The sequence below is a fragment of the Ictidomys tridecemlineatus genome, chromosome 3, assembly GCF_052094955.1.
Source record: "Ictidomys tridecemlineatus isolate mIctTri1 chromosome 3, mIctTri1.hap1, whole genome shotgun sequence".
Taxonomy (NCBI): domain Eukaryota; kingdom Metazoa; phylum Chordata; class Mammalia; order Rodentia; family Sciuridae; genus Ictidomys; species Ictidomys tridecemlineatus.
Genome location: NC_135479.1, coordinates 212,165,575 through 212,184,116, shown reverse-complemented (window position 1 = coordinate 212,184,116; position 18,542 = coordinate 212,165,575). Strand labels below are relative to the sequence as shown.

At 47.0% G+C, this 18,542-nt stretch overlaps 1 protein-coding gene across 8 annotated transcripts in view; it reads left to right on the top strand.

The window, feature by feature from the left end:
• Dscam (DS cell adhesion molecule) overlaps positions 1-18,542 on the top strand; it is a 660,878-nt gene that overhangs the window by 116,433 nt on the left and 525,903 nt on the right. For all 8 annotated transcript variants that reach the window (XM_021725291.2, XM_078044665.1, XM_078044664.1 and 5 more), the window contains exons 2-3: positions 7,085-7,402; positions 15,262-15,408. In XM_021725291.2, the coding sequence (XP_021580966.1) occupies positions 7,085-7,402; positions 15,262-15,408 (465 nt within the window). The remainder of the gene's footprint in view (positions 1-7,084; positions 7,403-15,261; positions 15,409-18,542) is intronic.

Genomic DNA, 18,542 nt, shown 5'->3' with positions numbered 1-18,542 from the left:
GGGCCGCCGCGGTGGAGCTACCCATGCCCTTGGGAGAGCACGATAAGATGTCACGTACCCAAGATTCTGGACCCGGAACTGCAGGACTAGCGTGCCCAGGTGGATTTCCGCCTTGCTTGGGTCCTATCCTTTCTCTCTGTGCCCCTAAGTTTGTGAGTGGAAACGACTACCCTGCACCATTATATAAGCTTGATCCTTGTAAATTGCTTGGGCTCTTGCAGGAGCTCACAAAATCAGATGGCCCTGAGCCTCGGGGAAGACTGTGGACTTGAGCTCTGAGAGGTCTTGGAACTGTTGACTGTGGGGAGTCTCGACATGGAAAAACTGCATTTTGCATTTGGAGATGGTTGTGAGTTTTGGGGGGCCAGGGGCAGAATGTTAGGGTCTGGATGTGAGGCCACCACCAAAAGCTCACGTGTGAGACAGTGGTTCCGAGGAGCAATGCCTGGGTTGTGAGATTCCTTACGGTGACTCAATCCCCTGATAGGTGGTGGGGTGTGGCTGGAGGGGGTGGGCACTGGGGCGTGGCTTTGGGCATATTTCTGTGTCCGGGAAGTGGGAGGCTCTCGGCTTCTGACCATGATGTGAGCCGCTTCCCTCTGCCACCCTCTGCCTCCGTGATGCCCTGCCTCCCCTCGAGCCCCCAGGAGTGGAACCAGCTTTCTGTGGACTAACACCCTGAGCCCTCCCGTCAGCCCTCCCTCCTCTATGATGGTGCTGGTCGGGTCCTGTAGTCACGGCAGGGAAAAGCTGACGGAAGGCCCCTCCACTCTCCTCTCCCCTACGCTCCTGCCCACAGATCTGGCTGGGGCCATGGGACATGTCCACATGGTCAGGCCCTTCTCTCCCCTGCACAACACAGCTGCCCGGCCCCACCTCCTGCCTGCAGGCTTCTCCCCTGAAACACTGGTCTGGCAAACGATGGTTCCACGTCAAAACTTCCAGTGACTCGCTAAAACAGTTTGATTGAGATACAGTCTGCTGTCATAAAGGGAACCCGGCTCAGTGTATCTCTCAGTGGTTTTCTGTTTGTTCACAGATCTGTGCCCCTTCACTGCTGTCCATTCTAGAACATCTTCAGCACCTCAGGTTGTCACCCTCTTGCTCCTAGTCCAGTCCGTTAAGCCACTAATGTACGTTAGTACCTTCTGTGTGCTTCCCTCTTCTGGACACTTTGTGTGACTGTAGTCAGGTAGCGTGTGGACTTTTGTGCCTTGGTTTGTACTCAGTGTGATGTTACCAAGGGTCATTGAAGCCTGTTTCAAACAGCACCTCATTCCTTTTCACTGCTGACTAATATTCCATTGCATGGATGGACTGCATTTTGTTTGTCCAGCAGTTGATGGACACATGGACGGTGTCCATGTTTAGCTATTATTAACAATGCTGATTTAAACACCTGTCCACAGGTTTTTATGTGGACAGTCCTGAGTCCTGAAGCATGCGTCATGTGCTTCCTTGCTGGGCATCTGACATCCCCCGTAATCTGGGCTTCCTGCTGGGGCACCTGAAATGCTAGCTCCAGATGTCAGTGGCTCTCTGTGCCCTTGATAATTAGTGTGCTCTGGGTCTTGGCACAGTGCCAGGTACTCTGTCGATGCCAGATCAGTGTTTTCAGGAGAAATGAGTATAAAGACCCAAAGCTCCCTGCCAGGCACTGTCCGTTACTTTCAGATGTGGGCTAAAGCGGCAGTGGACTGCTCCTTCTCTTTCTCTCCCTACTCTGGCAACTCAGAGTGCGGACCATGCTTTTGCCTTCCCCCCACCACGGGAAGTGTTCCCCACCTCCCTTAGGCTGGCTTGCTGTTCTCTCTCTCTCTCTCTCTCTCTCTCTCTCTCTCTCTCTCTCTCTCTCTCTCTCGGTCCCGCAGCGCTGTGTGAAGAACCGCACACCATTCTGCAGTTCAGCAAATAGAAGTCTAATTGCTCTCTTTGCCAGACAGCCACACCCTCCAGATGACCCTCCCTGGACAGCAGCACCCAGACCCTCCAATCGTGCTGTGCCGGAGCCTCACAGGAGGCCTGGCGTGTACGAGGTGCCCACTGAGTGCTCCCTGAGAGAACCATGCTGTTGCTGCCTACTGTATGCGTTCCCCCGTGTCTCTCCTCTGCCGTGTGACTTGAAGGAGAGCTGAAGTACAGACATCTCTTTGTTGAGGAATGTTCTCCGTGTTTGCTGCTGGAGCCTTGGTCCATCATAACCTGGAAAACACCAAAGTGTCAGCAGTGGAAGGCCGTTCTTCACAGCCCCTTCCCGAGCTCCCTCCAGGCGATGCCCAGGACTTTGACCCCTGGACTTCTCAACATGCTGGGCGCATAGCTGAGCTTTCCTTTTTAAGCCCTGGCTCTTCCTGGGACCTTGGGTGGCTCTTCCTGGGACCTTGGCACAGCCACAGGACCCAGTGTCTGAGGCTGCCCCGGGAGGAGCAGAGTCACCGTGGGCGCAGAGTCCTCGTACTCAGGCAGAGGATGGGCCTGGAGGCAGGAAACAAGAGCTCTGGGGTGTGGCTGAGGTCTTCTCTCGTCTGTGGCTACAGGGTGGGTGTCTTACAAAATGAGTTGATGTCACATTATTAAACCCGGCGGTTGAAGTTGAAAGAGGAATGTACAACACCTTAAAAAAAACGTCAGGAGAAGTGACAGGAATCCCCTAGAGGTCACTTATCTCTTTACTAGGACTAAAGAATTATTTATCACTTTTCCTGCAATCCTTTAAATAACTTCACAGGCTGGCCCCTGGAATGTGCTTTTCAATAACACACTGTACATTTAATTGAATAATCTCTCTTATACGTACATTCACATTTTCAAAGTCTTGGCTTCTCTTAACAAGGCTACTTTTAGCATAGAGGAGGATAAATTCAAACATGACCAAATTTTATTTAGTTCAAATTACCCACAATCGAGTTGACAGAAGAGTAATGTAGGGGAAAAACAAAAAAAGAATCTGGGTGGAATTAATTAGCCTTGAAGAATGACAGTTACCTCATTCCTAACAATATGTTTGGGGTAATGTCAGTTTCTTAGAAAGCTCAAATGTAAAATTATAGTGCTACAATCAGCATTTTCATTTGTATTGAAAACTGCAGTGCTGAACGGTTAACTCTGTTCTGATCTGAACTGATTTCTTAGCGAGCAATGATTTTCATCTCCTGGTTTATGAAGTTTGCTAACAGCTTTAGTTATACTGGGGGAAGAACGTGATAAAGCAGTCACTACCTGGTGACACCCTTTCTCTCCTACCGTCGGGGAGGCTTGATCTTTTATGAAACGTGCGTTTCTCCCCCCTCTTCTCTCACATGGTGCTCCCTCGGGTTGGGCTCAGCAGTGGTCAGCCTGGGCCCTGGCGGTCAAACTCCTGGTCACTGCCCAGGCTCGGATCAGCCGCCTCAGGAAACTGACGCGGTGAGGTGAGAGGCGCCACCTCTCCAGAGTGTCTGTAGAGAATGACTCTGTGACTCGTCCAGCTTCCTGGAATGGCCAGGTGCTGGGCACGCCTATAATCCCAGCTGTTCAGGAGATGGAGGCAGGAGGATCGCAGGTTCAAGGCCAGCCGGGCAATGAACAAGACCCCATCTCAAAATTAAACAGAAAAGGGGGATGGAGATGTAGGCTATGCTTTCCTGGCATGTGCGAGGCCCTGAGCAACTCAGTGAAACCCTGTCTCAAAATTAAGAAAAATAAAGGAAAAAAAGGCTAAGGATGTGGTTTAAGGGTTGAGGGCCCTTGGGTTCAATTCCCGGTACCTGTCCCCCCATGTCATGGAGTAGTAGAGCAAAATTGGTGGAACGGACATTGAAGACCATCTAGTCTTTCAAAAAACGCCTTCTTTGCTTTCTCTTCCTTTTATTTTTTTTTTAAATTAGTACAATCTAAAATTGGTGCTTCATGATTAAATGACTGGTCACATGACCATTTAATTGCTCAGCATGACGCAGTACTGAGAGGTGTGAGCTTGGTCCCCACTCCAGGCCACTCCTTGTGGGGTCCCCTCTGCACTAGGGTCGTGGGCTGGACACCTCTTCATGCTCCTCCCCTATCGCCACACCAACGTGCTGGCCAGCCTTTGCCAGGAGGGGAGAAGAGCGTTGGGTGGGCAGCCCAGGTTAGTTTCACGGGGGGCAGCAGGCCCCCCATCTCTCCTTGGTGGTGTTAGGGATAACCTTGGTTTTCCTGAATGGAAACCAAATTCCAGATAGGCACATTAGAGAAAGGTCCCCAGTGGAACTGCATTCTGCAATGTCCCAGTGCCCTGTGGGATTTTGTCATTGACCCCTATTTATCCTGATGAACGTGCTACGGTTCAAGCCTTTGGCATGGTGACCTCTCTGCTCTATATGACACACACAGCCACTGCGCTCTCACATAGTGACACATGTAAACCACAACGGTGTGATGCCCTGCATCGCCACCCCAGGCTGGCTGCAGTGTCACCAGGGGATGGGACTTCCCAGCATTGTTGTAATCCCTAGGACCACCAAGGTGTGTGTGGCCTATCCTTGACCCCAACACCTTTATGCAGCTCACGACTGTAGGCAAATGTGTGCTTTTCATATGGAAATGCTTATTCAGAAAATAAGCTATGTGTTGGTGGCGCTCCATATTAGCCCTCCGTATCAGTGGGTCCCCAGAGAACCCCAGCCTGGGAGCTTTGGCCCATCGCGACCTTATTCAGTGCAGGACTACCCTCACAAAGTTTGTCCACAGCCAGTGACATTCTGGATTTAACGTTTTCTCTCTCCTTTTTTATTTTCATTTTTTATTCCTTGTGATTCGGTAGGGACTTATAATGGGGTATGAGTTGGCTCCATTTTAATGTTTTGCCTAATGTTAAAGGTACGTGACCCCAGGTGGGGACTAGCGCAGCGGCCCAGCTCAGATGGCGTGTGGAGTTCCCTGGAAGGTGCTTGGAGGGAGCTGCCCGCAGGTCTGGGGGGCCGTGTTCTCGGGGTGCATCAGGAAGGCAGCCAGGACAGCAGCCCCGGCAGAGAGTTGGTCTGCAGGGTGGCGTCCACCCGTTTCCCTGCTGGGTCGCCCTCCAGAGGGTTCTGAGTTAACCCACACGCAGGCTTTTGCACCCACCTCTGACCAGTCGGTCCTTGGATAAGACCAATCCCGGAGGCCGGTGCTTGTTTCCAGTGCCAACTCAGTGGAAGGTATTTCCAGCTGCTGGGGTGTGCTGGGGTGGGGCTTTGGCCCTAAACTGAAGGCCTGTAGAGAGCTGCACAGTGTCCCCTTTGGTGCCTGCAGGGGAGACAGGCATGAGCCAAGGGCACCACCATCTTGCTGACTGGCCCCTCTCCACCAGGACTTCTGCTCGAGTCTTGGTCCACACCTCTCCCACTCCGTCAGCACCCACAAATGCCCTCTTCCCTCGCTGTGGGAGGTGATCCTCGCAGCTTTGAGGTCGCTGGTGCCCTGCCCGACGGCAGGCATCCCTCCAGAGCCCTCCCTAGCGCTCTGCCACTAGCAGACAGAGCCAGCCAGCTGTACCCTGTTCCAAATCCGGCCCGTCCCCTTGTAAGTAATGGTAACTTTCTCTTTCTTACCAAACCATGTCCCTTAAGTACATGCCCAAAATGGGCACACACATTTTATGACACACGTGCTGGTGTTCCAGGAGGCTCTGTCCCCTTGGTCCCACACTGAAAAAGCCCCCACACACTCTGGGAGGAGCCGCCTCTGACCCCGCCCATGTCAGAGAGGAAACGTATTTCTTAAGAACCTTCACTGGAAAGAAAGCGTCATGGTCCTGCCACCTTCTGGCCCGTGTCCTTGGTCAGGTGACAACCCTCTGAATTCCACGTTCTCTTTGGCAGAGCCCCTGTACTTACCTGCTGAGCTGCTGTGCCAAGGAGCCAGAGCAACACCACTGGGCTGGTGCGGAACAGGCGCCCCCCACCTCCCTTGGCCTCTGACCAACCAGGCTGACTCCCAGCACCTGCCGCTTCCTCCCTTCCTTCCTAAGGATGCGTGCCTGGTGCACACCTGCCCCAGCAAGTCTCAGGAGCTCATGGGTCTGAGAGGCAGGCCTTCCTTGCATCTACAGATCTCCGTTTAACTTCTGGAATCTCTCTTCTGGTTTCTTGGGTCATGTCTAGGATGGTTGTGTGTATTTGTTGCCAAGCACCATGTGGGCACTGGATCAACGAAGTAGAAAGCTGAACAGGTAGCCATTGGCTTGCAGGTGCTTTATTTGTAGGAGTTTGAATGAAAGCATCAATCAGAAGGTCAGAAAAATAGTTTTGGAAATCATATCATATAAAATGCACACCCACAAACATATACTTACTGAAGTCTTGTAGAACCAGGGGTTTGTGTATATGATATGATGTGAGTGGAATGAGGCAGAGTCCACAGCGATGGCACATGTGACGTGTGTGCGTTTTGACACAGTGTGATACAGAGGGAAGCATACAGGCAGGTGGGCCAGATGGGAGCTGTAGGCTGCTGCAATTGGATGACCTTTTGTCAAAGTTCTCTTTATTGTTCTTATCAAAAATGTGCGTTGTTCATGGACACTATTTTCTGACAACCAGTTATGCTTTTGAAATGCTTTACATAGAGCCTTCGATATTAACTTTTTAAAATTGTGGCTGATTTCATTCTGGGAGAGATCTCAACATACCTGGCGCCTGGTGGGGGCACCATTCTCTGGGCCTCTCCTCCTGGAGGCCCCACTGGAGTTAGGCTCTGTGCTCCATGGAATAGTTAGGTGGTCAGTACCCTGTCTCCATGAGGGTTATGTCCTCCTGGCGAAGAAAGACAATAGTGCACACGGGATACCTAATGTGAAGTGCGGTCAAGGTCAGTGCTGTGGGGACAGAGCAGGGCATGCAGCACCCCCATCAAGTTAGTAAATTATCAAAAGATAAAGTCTAGGGGAATTTATCCGTTTGCCTACAAAATACGAAGCTGGAGTGGTTCCTTATTTCCAGCCCTAGCCTCTGTCCAGAGTAGTTTGACCACTTTTGCCTTGTTTAGTCTTGGTGGCGCTCCTGGCGGGTCCTCGGACCACCCTGGGAGGTCGGCAGTGCACATGTGCAGGAGGGGTCGCTCACGGCCTCTCTGTTCTCTCCTGCAGTGTTTGGTGAAGAACCCCACTCCAGCCTCTACTTTGTCAATGCATCTCTGCAAGAGGTAGTGTTCGCGAGCACGTCGGGGACGCTGGTGCCCTGCCCGGCTGCAGGCATCCCTCCTGTGACTCTCAGATGGTACCTAGCGACGGGCGAGGAGATCTACGACGTCCCCGGGATCCGCCACGTCCACCCCAACGGCACCCTCCAGATCTTCCCCTTCCCTCCTTCCAGCTTCAGCACCTTAATCCATGATAATACTTACTATTGCACAGCTGAGAATCCTTCAGGGAAAATTAGAAGTCAGGATGTCCACATCAAGGCCGGTGAGTAGCGCCACAGGCTTCCTCTCCTCCCCGCCTGGTGGGGTCCAGTGGGGGGACAGGGACAGAGGGCAAAGTGCCACTGCCACTGGGAACCGGTGAAAGCCCCTTCTAAAGTTTATTCTGCCATTGGAAAGACCTTGCGTGTAGTTTCAAAGTGCTCCTTCCCTGGACTTCAGAGTGCCCAGGGGTGTTGGAACTCAAATTTGCAAGGAGTGATTGTGAGCTTCGCAGGTTCTGAACTGCATCCCAACCTTGTTATTTTCTTGCTAATTGATACAATGACTCAGACTTTTAGTGGCAGACGTCTTGAGTATTAGCCTCCGACCACTGTTACAGTTTGGTTACCAGATGTCCCCTGGGAAGCTCTGGAAGCCATGCAGGAACCTTCGGGGGTGAAGTGACTAGATGATGGGAATTATCACCTCATCAGTGGATTAACCCATCAGACGGATTAGTGACTGGAATGGAGTACTGGGTGGTGACCGTAGGCATGTGGGGCATGGCCAGAGGAAGTGGGTCCCTGGGGTGTGCTCTTGGGGAATATATTCTGTCCCTGGCCACCACCAGCCCAGCAGCTTCCCTCCACTGTGCCCTTCTGCCAGGATGCTGCACCTCACTTGGGCCCAGAGCAATGGAGTCAGCTTGCCACGGACTGAACCTCCGAAGCCATGAGCCCCAAATAAACTTTTCTTCTTCCAAGTTACTGTTCTCCACTGTTGTGCTCACAGCAACACGAAACTGCCCAGCAAACCTCCCTGACCCCATCCTAGGGGAGGTGCAGGGGAGAAAAGAAGACAAACAGTTGAGCTGAGGTTTAAACATAGCACATGTGTGTACTGCAGTAGAGATAGGATCAATCCAATACCCCACGTTCCTTGTGAAAAAAAAAAAAAATCTATGCTATTTTAACATTTTTGACTGTATCACATGTTGTTGAAATATGTTCCTTTTAACAACATATTGTGACTTTTTAAAGTTGTCACTGCTACAAGTTAACCCAGAAACACAGTCTGAGAGACACACACATCAAAGGCACTATATACAGGACATATTGTGTCCTTGTACAGATTTACCAAAGCCTTGCAAAACACATTCGCAGTTGGACTCCTGTTAGCAAACAGAGCTTTAAACAGTGTTTGAAAGCCCAGCCTTGAAATCCTTGAGTAGACTGTCCTGACTTAACCACAGGGCAATGAGGAATGTGAGTTTGATGGCTGTCTCATCCATCAGGTGGCTGGGGGGACTTTGTAATAATTTCTTCAGCCCGCGAGGAAGGCCTTGCGGAGGACATTACCATATGAACAAACTATAGGGTGTCTCTGAATTCCTGCACAGGGTCTTTGACATGTGCAATGAGACACTGGACGGACTCCCTATGCCAGCTCGTTGTTTTCCCAACTCTATCTGGATCTCCAGGACATGCTCACGAATTCCCAAACCTGTGCAAGAACGCACCAAAGAAGGGCAGATCGACTTTAATCAAGAGAGATGAAAATTTGATATGTCAAATCATTAAAGTAAAGCAAATGAAATTTGTGTAGGGAGTTCTAACCCTGACACAGAGACAGACACAGTGAGTGCCTTTGACTTGGCAGGATGAACATTTCAATGATGTTATAAGAACATATTTATAGTCTACAAAGTACCACTCAGAGAGAAGCCTGGAATTTCAAACATAAATACACAACATCTGAATTATTAATCCTTCATTTCTGATGTGGGTTACCTGTCAGATAAAGGCTCATTCCTGTTGTAACTGCTGTTTTCTAAATTTGTCACCCAAGTGGTTGCTTTTGCATGGCACTGAATGTTTTGGAGGGAGGGATGGAGTTTGCATCATTGTGACGGCATCTCTGCCACCTGTCCCTTCCCCACTTGTGCTATTGCTCTTCTCCCTGAGAAGCATGAACCAGGGGAACACACACCATGTCAGTTTGAACCTACAGCATGGACAGTTACAATGCCCAGGTGAAATTTCCTTTCTCACATAATTTTGCTCACTATTATGAACACAGTTTGATTCCAATAATCTTTTTAAATTTTTCATGTATTTGTTTATTTTTTGGTGCTGGGGATTGAAGCTAAGGACATGCTCTACCACTGAGCTGCAATCCCAGCCCCTCAGGAACCTGGTAGATTGCTTGTAGAGCCCTTGAAGTCTGCTTTTGCCCTGTGAATACAGACTAGTACAGGAGAAATGGTCATTCAGGATAGGTGTGGGATGCCCATGTTACCTTCTGCCCACACATGGGGCATCTTCTAACTGTCCCACTAGAATGGAACTGGAATTTTCCTGGAATAATCCATTACACCATAGCCTTCCCTTTGATAGCACAAAAAATTCTTGTTATCTTCAATGTTTTGACCTCAGTCAATAGGACAGACACTCATCATTCCACCATGCGACCAGAGCACTGGTTTCATTAATGAGGTTCTTGGCATAAAAGTTAGCTAGCAGAGATCGAAATAAAACACACAGACTCAGTTACCTTTTTCTATGACCAGGTCCGAGACGGCTCCCCTCTCTGGTTCCCACCTTGAACCACCTGGCAGGGCAGCAAGGATTACTCAGGGCTAGCAGGAGAGAGAGAGCGAGCACGCCAGGGAGTAGACTTTTATTGGGGAACAAGAAATTCAGGGGAGAATTCCATCCAGTGAAGGTTGAAGGGGGGGCCGCACTTCAAGGTCAGGGTCAGTGATTGGCCCCCGGGGCCAGTCACACCCCCCACACAGACAGGCTCTCTCATCAGGAGAGGGCCGGGAAAGCTCCGACACAGTTAGCCAGAACGTCTCAGACCCCAACCGGGAGTCGCCCAGTCATGTGTGAGAACGGCTCCCCACAATCATGGTGTCCCATTAACCCACAAGCCTAGTTTCAGCATCAAACACTTCCTAGCCATTCTGTGCCAAAGGCTGGGGTGCAGATGGGCTGCTTGACACAGAGCTGCCCCTGCCCAAGCTACAGGCAGTGCCTCGCCACCAGTGACCAAGAAGGAAGTGGAACCAAGGTCAGTGGTGAAAATATAGATCAAAAAGTAAGATGGGAGAATCGAGCCTGAGAATTTCCAAAATTTGTAGGCAGATGTTGCCGGACTAAATTCAACACTGCTTAAAAGAAATACCCTTCAAATAGAAAGACACAAGTAGCATATTAGTCTGTTTTCTATTACTATGACAAAAGGCTGCATCCTTTATTTTTTAAAAAGGTTTATTAAGCTCGTGTTTTTGGAGGTTAAAGTCCAAGAGTAAGAAGCTTCCTCTATTCGATATCTGATGAGACCCCCATAACAGGGTACAACATGGCAGAGAAATGGAAAAGAAGTGACCAGGTGAGGTTTCACATGGTGAGGCTGGAAGACAGGTTCAGGGGCAAGGCCTGCTCTTTGTACACACACACTGTGGTGGAGCTAACTGGGTGCTGTTAGAGCCATAGTAATCCATTCCAAGGGCAACACCCCAGGTCTTACCACCTCCCCTGGGCCCACCTCATAAAGTTTTCTCCTCCCCTCAACATTGTCACACTGGGGACCAAAAATCCAGCACAGGGACCTCTGGGGGACACATCTGGATCATAGCAAGGGGGCTGAAGGTCAAGGCTGGGAAAAGGCAGAGCATGCTCACCAAAGCCAGCCAGTCCAGGGAGACCAGACAGGAAGAGCTGAGCAGCTGCGTTGTCAATCACGGTGCACAGTGCATCCAGGTACTACAGGACTACAAGGGCATCAGTTAAGAAGCTGTGACTGTTCTAAGTACTTATGCCCCTCACAGCAGAACTTAAGCATGTTACTCAAGCTGACAGAACTGCAAGGAGGAACAGATCTGTCAGAACTGTAACTGGATATTTAAACACCCTTCTTTCAATTGGTAGAAATAGACAATCAGGGAGACTAAAGACCACTTGACCAAATTTACATTTTTTTAATGGTACTGGGGGTTGAATCCAGGGCCTCACATTTGCTAGGCAAGGGTTCTACCAGTGAACAACATCCCTGGCCCTATTTTAAATTTTATTGTGAGATATGTTCTCACCAAATTGCCCAGACTGGCCTTGAACTTGTGACCCTCCAACTTAAGACTCTTGAGCAGCGGAAATTACAGGTGTGTGCCATCTGGCTCAAATTGGCATGTAGATAAAGAACAATGTGCATTATCTTCTGGTATATACAGATATTTACTAACATATGCTATATTCTGGTCAACAAGGAAGTCTAAGATGAATTTTAAAAATTTCAAGTCATATGAAATGCATTCTTTAATCAAAGTGGAACTAAATTAGAAATCATTAACAATAAAATTCTCAGGAAATCACCAAATATTTGGATACTAAATAAAATGCACATGTCCATAAAATGTAGAAGAAAAATTAGAAAGCAGGAAATTAGCATAAGGAAATTAGAAAAGTTTTAAACAGAATAAAAATATGCACATAATATGTAGGAATTTTGGATCAATTCCCAGGGTTGTTAAAGGGGGGAAAATGAATTTTTGGGATAGCATTGAAGCAGTACTTGGAGAGAGATTTATAGCTCTAAAGCCTATATTGGAGATGATGGAAATGCTCAACTGTTGACCTCACTTTCCATGTTAAAACTAAAGAAGTAAATGTAACATATATGTGCATATATATTTTATAAATATACATATTTATTTAGAATAAAAATTACATAGGTTAATTTGGAAATCAATACATTGTCAACTGGAAATAATGGAGGAAATCTGTGAAACCAAAAGTTGTTTCTCTGAAAAGGATTGATAAAATTTATATTCTGGTAGTCAGATTAAAATGAAAAATAAAAGGCAAGAAAAATGATCAGCATCAAGAACGTGAGAGCCGACATATCTGTATATTCTACAGATATATACAGATATATCTACATATCTACACATTGAGAAAAAAATATATGCCAGTAAATATAACAACTTCAATGAATGAAAAATTCCTTGAAAGACACAAAATACCAAAATTTACTGAAGAAGAAATAGATAATAACTTTCCTATGCACCTATAAAGAATCTGCTGAGAAAGAAATCAGGAAAACAATCCCATTCACAATATCCCTGAAAGAGAAAAAGAAAAAAAAGAGGAAAGAAGTAATCCTGTGAATAAATCTACCCAGTGAGATGAAAGACGTCTACAGTGAAAACTATGGCACTTTAAAGAGAGCAATTAAAGAAGACCTCTGAAGATGGAAAGACATCCCATGTTCATGGATAGACAGAATTAATATTGTTAAAATGGCCACACTACCCAAAGCAATGTACAGATTAAATGCAATGCACATCAAAATGCCAATGACATTTTTTACAGAATTAGCAAAAACATTCCTAAAATTCATTTGGAAAGAAAAAAGATCCAGAATAACCAAAGCAATTCTAAGCCAAATAAAGCAATGTGGGAAACTTCATAATACCTGACTTCATGTTATACAACTGCATGGTACTGATATAAAAACCACTATGGAAATCAGTATGGAGGCTCCTTGAAAGATGAATGGAACCACCATGTGATCCAGCTACCCACTCCTCAATATTTATTCTAAAGAATTAAAGTTTTCATACTCTAGTGACACATGCATACTCATGTTCAGAACAGCACAATTTTCAATAACCAAACTATGGAACCAGCTTGTGTCCATGAAATGAATGCATGGATTAAAAAAAGTGTTATATATACACAATGAAGTTTTATTCATCTATAAAGAAGAAGAAACTTATGTCATTTGCAGGAAAATGACACTTGAGAACATTATGTTAAGCAAAATAAACCACACTCAGGAAGTCGGGGATTGTATGTTTTCTCTCTTGTGGAAGCTGGAGGGGAAAAGGGAAAAGAAAGGTTGAGGAGGATTAAAAAAAAAACAACAACAAAAAAAAAAAACAGAAATTAGTAGACCATAGGAAAGGAACCAGAAAGATGGAGTAGGAGAGAGTTAGGGAAAATACTGGATAAAGATATTGGACAAATCATAATTTTTTGTTATGCACAAGAATGGATAAGTAACAACAAATCTTACCATTATGTATAATATAGTATTTCAATTAAAATATGGAAAAATAAGAAGTAGATGAACTGAGTAGCCCTATATCTTTCAAAAAATTAAATTTGTAAATATAAAATTTTCTATAATGAAATATCAGGTTCAGATGGATTAACTTTGAAATCTAAATACTTCAGAGGTAATAAAAATTCTGGAGATTTTTTTCAGAAAATTTAAGAAGAAATGAACATTTCCTCGAATGATCAGTATTACCCTGACATCAACAAAACAAAGACATTATAAAAAAAGAACTAAAAATATCACTAATGAATTTGGATATGAAATTCTAAAAACTTGATCAAATTGCATCCAGTAACACATTTAAAAAACACTATATTATGTCTATGTAGAGCTTTTATCTAGAATGCAAGTTTAATTCAAATTTGAAAAAATGAGATGGACATCATTACCCCAAGTACATGTATGAAGACATGAATGGTGTGATTCTACTTTGTGTATAAACAAAGACATGAAAAAGTATGCTGTATATATGTACTACGAATTGAAATGCATTCTGCTATCATATATGACAAATTAGAATAAATAAATAAATTTTTAAAAAATTAATAAAAGTAATTCACATTAACATGTTAAAAGTAAAAATCATGTGATTATTTCAACAGGTATAGAGAAGCATTTACGAATCTCATGTCCACTTAGGCTAAAAACTCTCAGAACACTAGAAATAGAAGGAAACTTTCTCAATCTGATAAAAACAACTATAAAAATCCTACAATAGCTAAGTAACATCATACGTAATAGAAAAAGATTAATGCTTTCCCTCCAAAGATTAAGGACAATAAGAAGGTATGTGCTCTAAGCACATCTACTTGGCATTATATTAGAGGTTGTAGCCAGAGCAATATGACAAGAAAAAAAAAGCAAAATATGTTCCAATTGCAAAGAAAGAAATTTACCTGTCTTCATTTGTCGATAATAATCATGAATTTTGACAATCTTCTGCAAAGAGCAGTAGAAATAATAAGTGAACGTGTCAAGATTTAGGTATTCAAGATCAGCACATATAGTCACATACACAAATTATAGATAGAATTTTTTTTAAGATAGGGTTTAGAATAGGATCTGAACAAACAATAGTGACAAATCTGATTTTAACTGTGAGAGATTACACTGGAAATCACAAAACATTGCTGAGAGAAATTAAAGGACTCAAACCCTGGTGGTTGGGCCTACTCTGGACCTCGAACAGCAGAACCCTCCTATGGGTTAAAACTGTGAGCCCAGACAGCATGAATGTCATTCTAAGTGCCCCCTTAGCTCTTCCTTGGATGCTCCCATGATGGGGAGAGAGGGATAGTCTCCTCCATCAGTATCTGTCTCTATGAGAGGGAAGAGTAACAACTGTCTCCTAAACTGCTGTTCAACCATCGTAAAACATTTTTCACTTGGGAGGAATTATATTAATTGTTGTATTTTTTGAGAATTCTGGATAAGGTTGTCTTTCTAGGAGTTTTTATTCTTTTTTTTTTTTTTTTTATGGCCAAAGACCAAGAGTAGTCTCTGGTCACCATAGCTTCTAGAGCAGGGCTCGTCCTTCAGGAAGTCTCTTCCCGCCTCGCCATGCTGTAGGGGCTCGGGAAGGCCTTTGGCCACACCCCTGTCTGTGAGTGCAGTGCTGTTGTTAATGAGTGGGTGATTCTCAGCTGGGGGTGCATGGAAAACATTAAAGGGAGGCTTCTTGATTTTTCCCAGTGAACGTGCAGTGCAGTAGGTACGTGTACACCAGGCTGCACATTAGGATGCTGCTCTCAGAGAGAAACCCCGCCTGTGTCTCACTGAGGATCCCCTCTTGCTTTGCAGTTTTACGGGAGCCCTACACAGTCCGTGTGGAGGACCAGAAAACCATGAGAGGCAATGTCGCGGTCTTCAAGTGCATTATCCCCTCCTCCGTGGAGGCGTACATCACTGTCGTCTCCTGGGAGAAAGACACCGTTTCCCTTGTCTCAGGTAGGCTGTGCTCAGGTGTGCCATGGTGCAGGACGGGTAGCTTTGTGCACACTCTGGTTTACAGAGGCTCCTGTCTAACAGTCTTTGGAGAATTGAATGGTGGATAAAAATTGTTGCGTGCACTATAAGAAGAGCCATTATGCTAACTTTTATGAGATAATTGTGGTTTTATTTCTGTTTTATAAGTAGGTAGTAGTGGTATTGCATCCGTGACATGCCCAGTGACATGCGTGTTGACCTATACTTGGAACCTAAAATCTGGGAAATAGAAGCTGTGGTTCCATGCTCTTCAGGTCTTTTTAAATATGTTAGATGGTGTGTGCATCTCTGATCTCAGACTTGAAGATTCTATTAAGACTATAGTCTCAGAACTGAAATATATATTTTTATGTGAATAATGCAGAGGCTTATATTTAGAGCTGAAGCAGCCTTTGAGAAGTTGTGGTTTTCCATTTTTAATGGTATTGAGGTGAATTTCTGCTCTGTGCTCTTGACCTGAAAGGCCCCTGTGGGCACGATGTGCAGTCTTCCAGCTTTGCATCTCCTCGTATGATGGTCTCGGCACATTGAAGAATTTGTTGTCTGCTTTTGGAAAAGCCCTGTGAGGAGCACAGGCTGTGTTCTAACGCGCACAACACACAGTTGGGTCTGTGCGCACTCTCTAACGTGATTCTTGTTTTCAGCCTGTTGATTCGCTAGAGAGGATAGGTTAGTTTACAACAAGTGAAAATCTAAGTCAAACTTGAAACACTCTGTCCTTAGGACACGTGGCAGGAATATGGGCTGCCGTGGGAGCCGTCAGTTTATTTTAATGCTTTTCACCGTGCAGGCAAACCCTCACGCTCCAGTGGGCAGTAGCTTCTTGCTGCTCTGCTGGCGAACCATCCTAATTTGTTAGAGTATTGAAAGATGCTGTTTTAGAATTGAAACATGACTGCCATCATCAGAGTGCAGACACACCTATATGTTTTTATTTGCTAATTTTCATGGTTTAATAGTCTGAATCTCCTCTCCTCGGAGGTTCTTTAGGTTTTCTGAATGGCAGACGGGAGATTTGAGTGAGTTTTTGGCTGAGCGCAGAGTCAGAGGGGAAAGGCCCTCAACTGTACTTGGCTAGGTGGTGCAGGTGAGCGCGGGGGCTGCATTTGCCATCTCCCACATGCTGTGGCCTAGGCCGAAGGAGAATCCATTACCCTAGGGCACTGCCCTTCTGCAGCCTCAGTGTCTGCCCCGGCAGAGAACAGGGTGCGGGAGAGTGACAGACGGCCTCGTCGTGTGCGCACCTGGAATGACACGTGTCACTCTGCTCATGTTTCATGCCAGACCAGTGGCTGTAGCTGACTTTAGTGAGGCACATACCTGGAAGGAGGGAGGAAGAGTGGAGGTCTGGGGGCACAGACGTGTGCACCCTCAGGGTCTGTCTCTGTGCAACGTGACATGACACGCGTTAGTGTTTGCTGGACATCCTTCATCCGTGCCACAGGCCCACGCAGCTTTGCTGTCTGCAGCCCGTGTGAACAGACTTCTTTCCAAAGTGAACCTAAGTAAGTGCCAAGTTGTTTGTGGAGAGTGGGTGGCTGGTGCGTGCGGAGTGCAGAAGCCGCATCACACGGATGGGGACCCGTGGCTGCCGCGCCCTCCCTGGACAACATTGGGCAGTTTCACTCTTTGGTAAAAATTTAAAATCAACAGCGTACGCCACGGGTGAGCACTTGGTGTTCCTCCCTTCTCAGCCGCATCTGCAAAACAACTGTAGCCCGGTATTTTATCTTGAGGGATCTGTCAGTGGGCAGCTTTTACTGGCCTGTATCTAAGCTGTTGAGTCGGGGGGAGGGAGAGACCCTGCTCATTGAGCCTGAGGCAGACAGACCTGTAATTAAACATGATCTGTAAGAAGGTGGAACTTGAGCCCCACAGTGTAACCCGCCATTTCTTGTTACTGCCGCAGTGGGCCCTGTGTCCAGGGAAGGAGTCCCGGAATCACCAGAGGTGATAAATAAATAAACCTGTTTCTAATATTGGGGGTGGAGAAGGATTCCGTTTCTCCCTAGAGCCAAGCCCAGGCACAGGTGAGAGCAGAGGAAGGCTGGGGGCCTGGAGGAGCCAGGGGCCTCCCACCTTCATGCTGAGCCTCTGGGGATATGCTGGGATTTGGGGCTGCAGTGGGTGACCTTGGCCAGCCCAGAGGTCCCCCGTACAGAGGGGTTTGTTCTAAGTCAGCACCAAGCTCCAAGGAGGACGTCCCCCACGCCACACGCACAGTAGTGAAGGGAAACGGTGTGTGTCTCTGCTCTGCCCATCGCCCACCCCTGCAGCTCCTGCTGAAAGATTTTCGACTGACTTCTTGGTGTGGTCAGCACCCCACCTCCCTCTTCTGGATTCCCAAGACGCCCCAGGCTGCAGTGAATCTAGCTGGCGTCTTTGTCCCAGGAAAGGGCCACTCTCCCATGAGACCCCTGCCTTTAGCTGGTGCTTTACCCCGAGGAGAAAAGCGATCACTAAGCCAACCAGAAGCAGAAGCTGGTGGGAGACCCTGCCGTGGATCTATGTGATAGCCCCAGGACTGGGTGACCTGGGAGACCTCTTCTGGCACCCAGGGAAAGGCCCTGAAGGATGGTGACAAGCTGTGGCCTCGGCCCCTGCTCGGGCTTCCCTGGTAATGCTGGGGCGCTCAGCCTGGAGGCTGTGCAGAAACATCTAGCCAGTGCCTCCCTCTAGTAGGTGAGCCTGGGGTTACCATGCACACCTCCAGGCGGGCTCTTTGGAAAGCTGGAGTTGGGGAGTGGATACTTGTGTTCTCTAAATTCCTTTTTAGTGGTCACTGCTGGTGGGTCTCCTTGCTGTCCTCTCTGTGGTTGAGAAGACGAATGGGAGGCAGAGGTGGGCCGCCCGCCTGGCCCCATGTGATCCTTACCCGTCCCCAGGAGCCCGGGCACGTGGGGTCATGCAGAGCTTGCCCACAGGCCGGGCATCAGTGGCCTAAGTGTCCACTCAGGAATCTCTCTGCCATAGGTCAGGAGGTTTCCAAAATCAAGCATGTAAACGAGTCTTTTATTTTGAGTCATATTTAGAAAGAGAAATCCAGTAGCCTAAGAGTGACAGCCCTGGGATCCCCTGGGTGGGGAGAAGTCTCT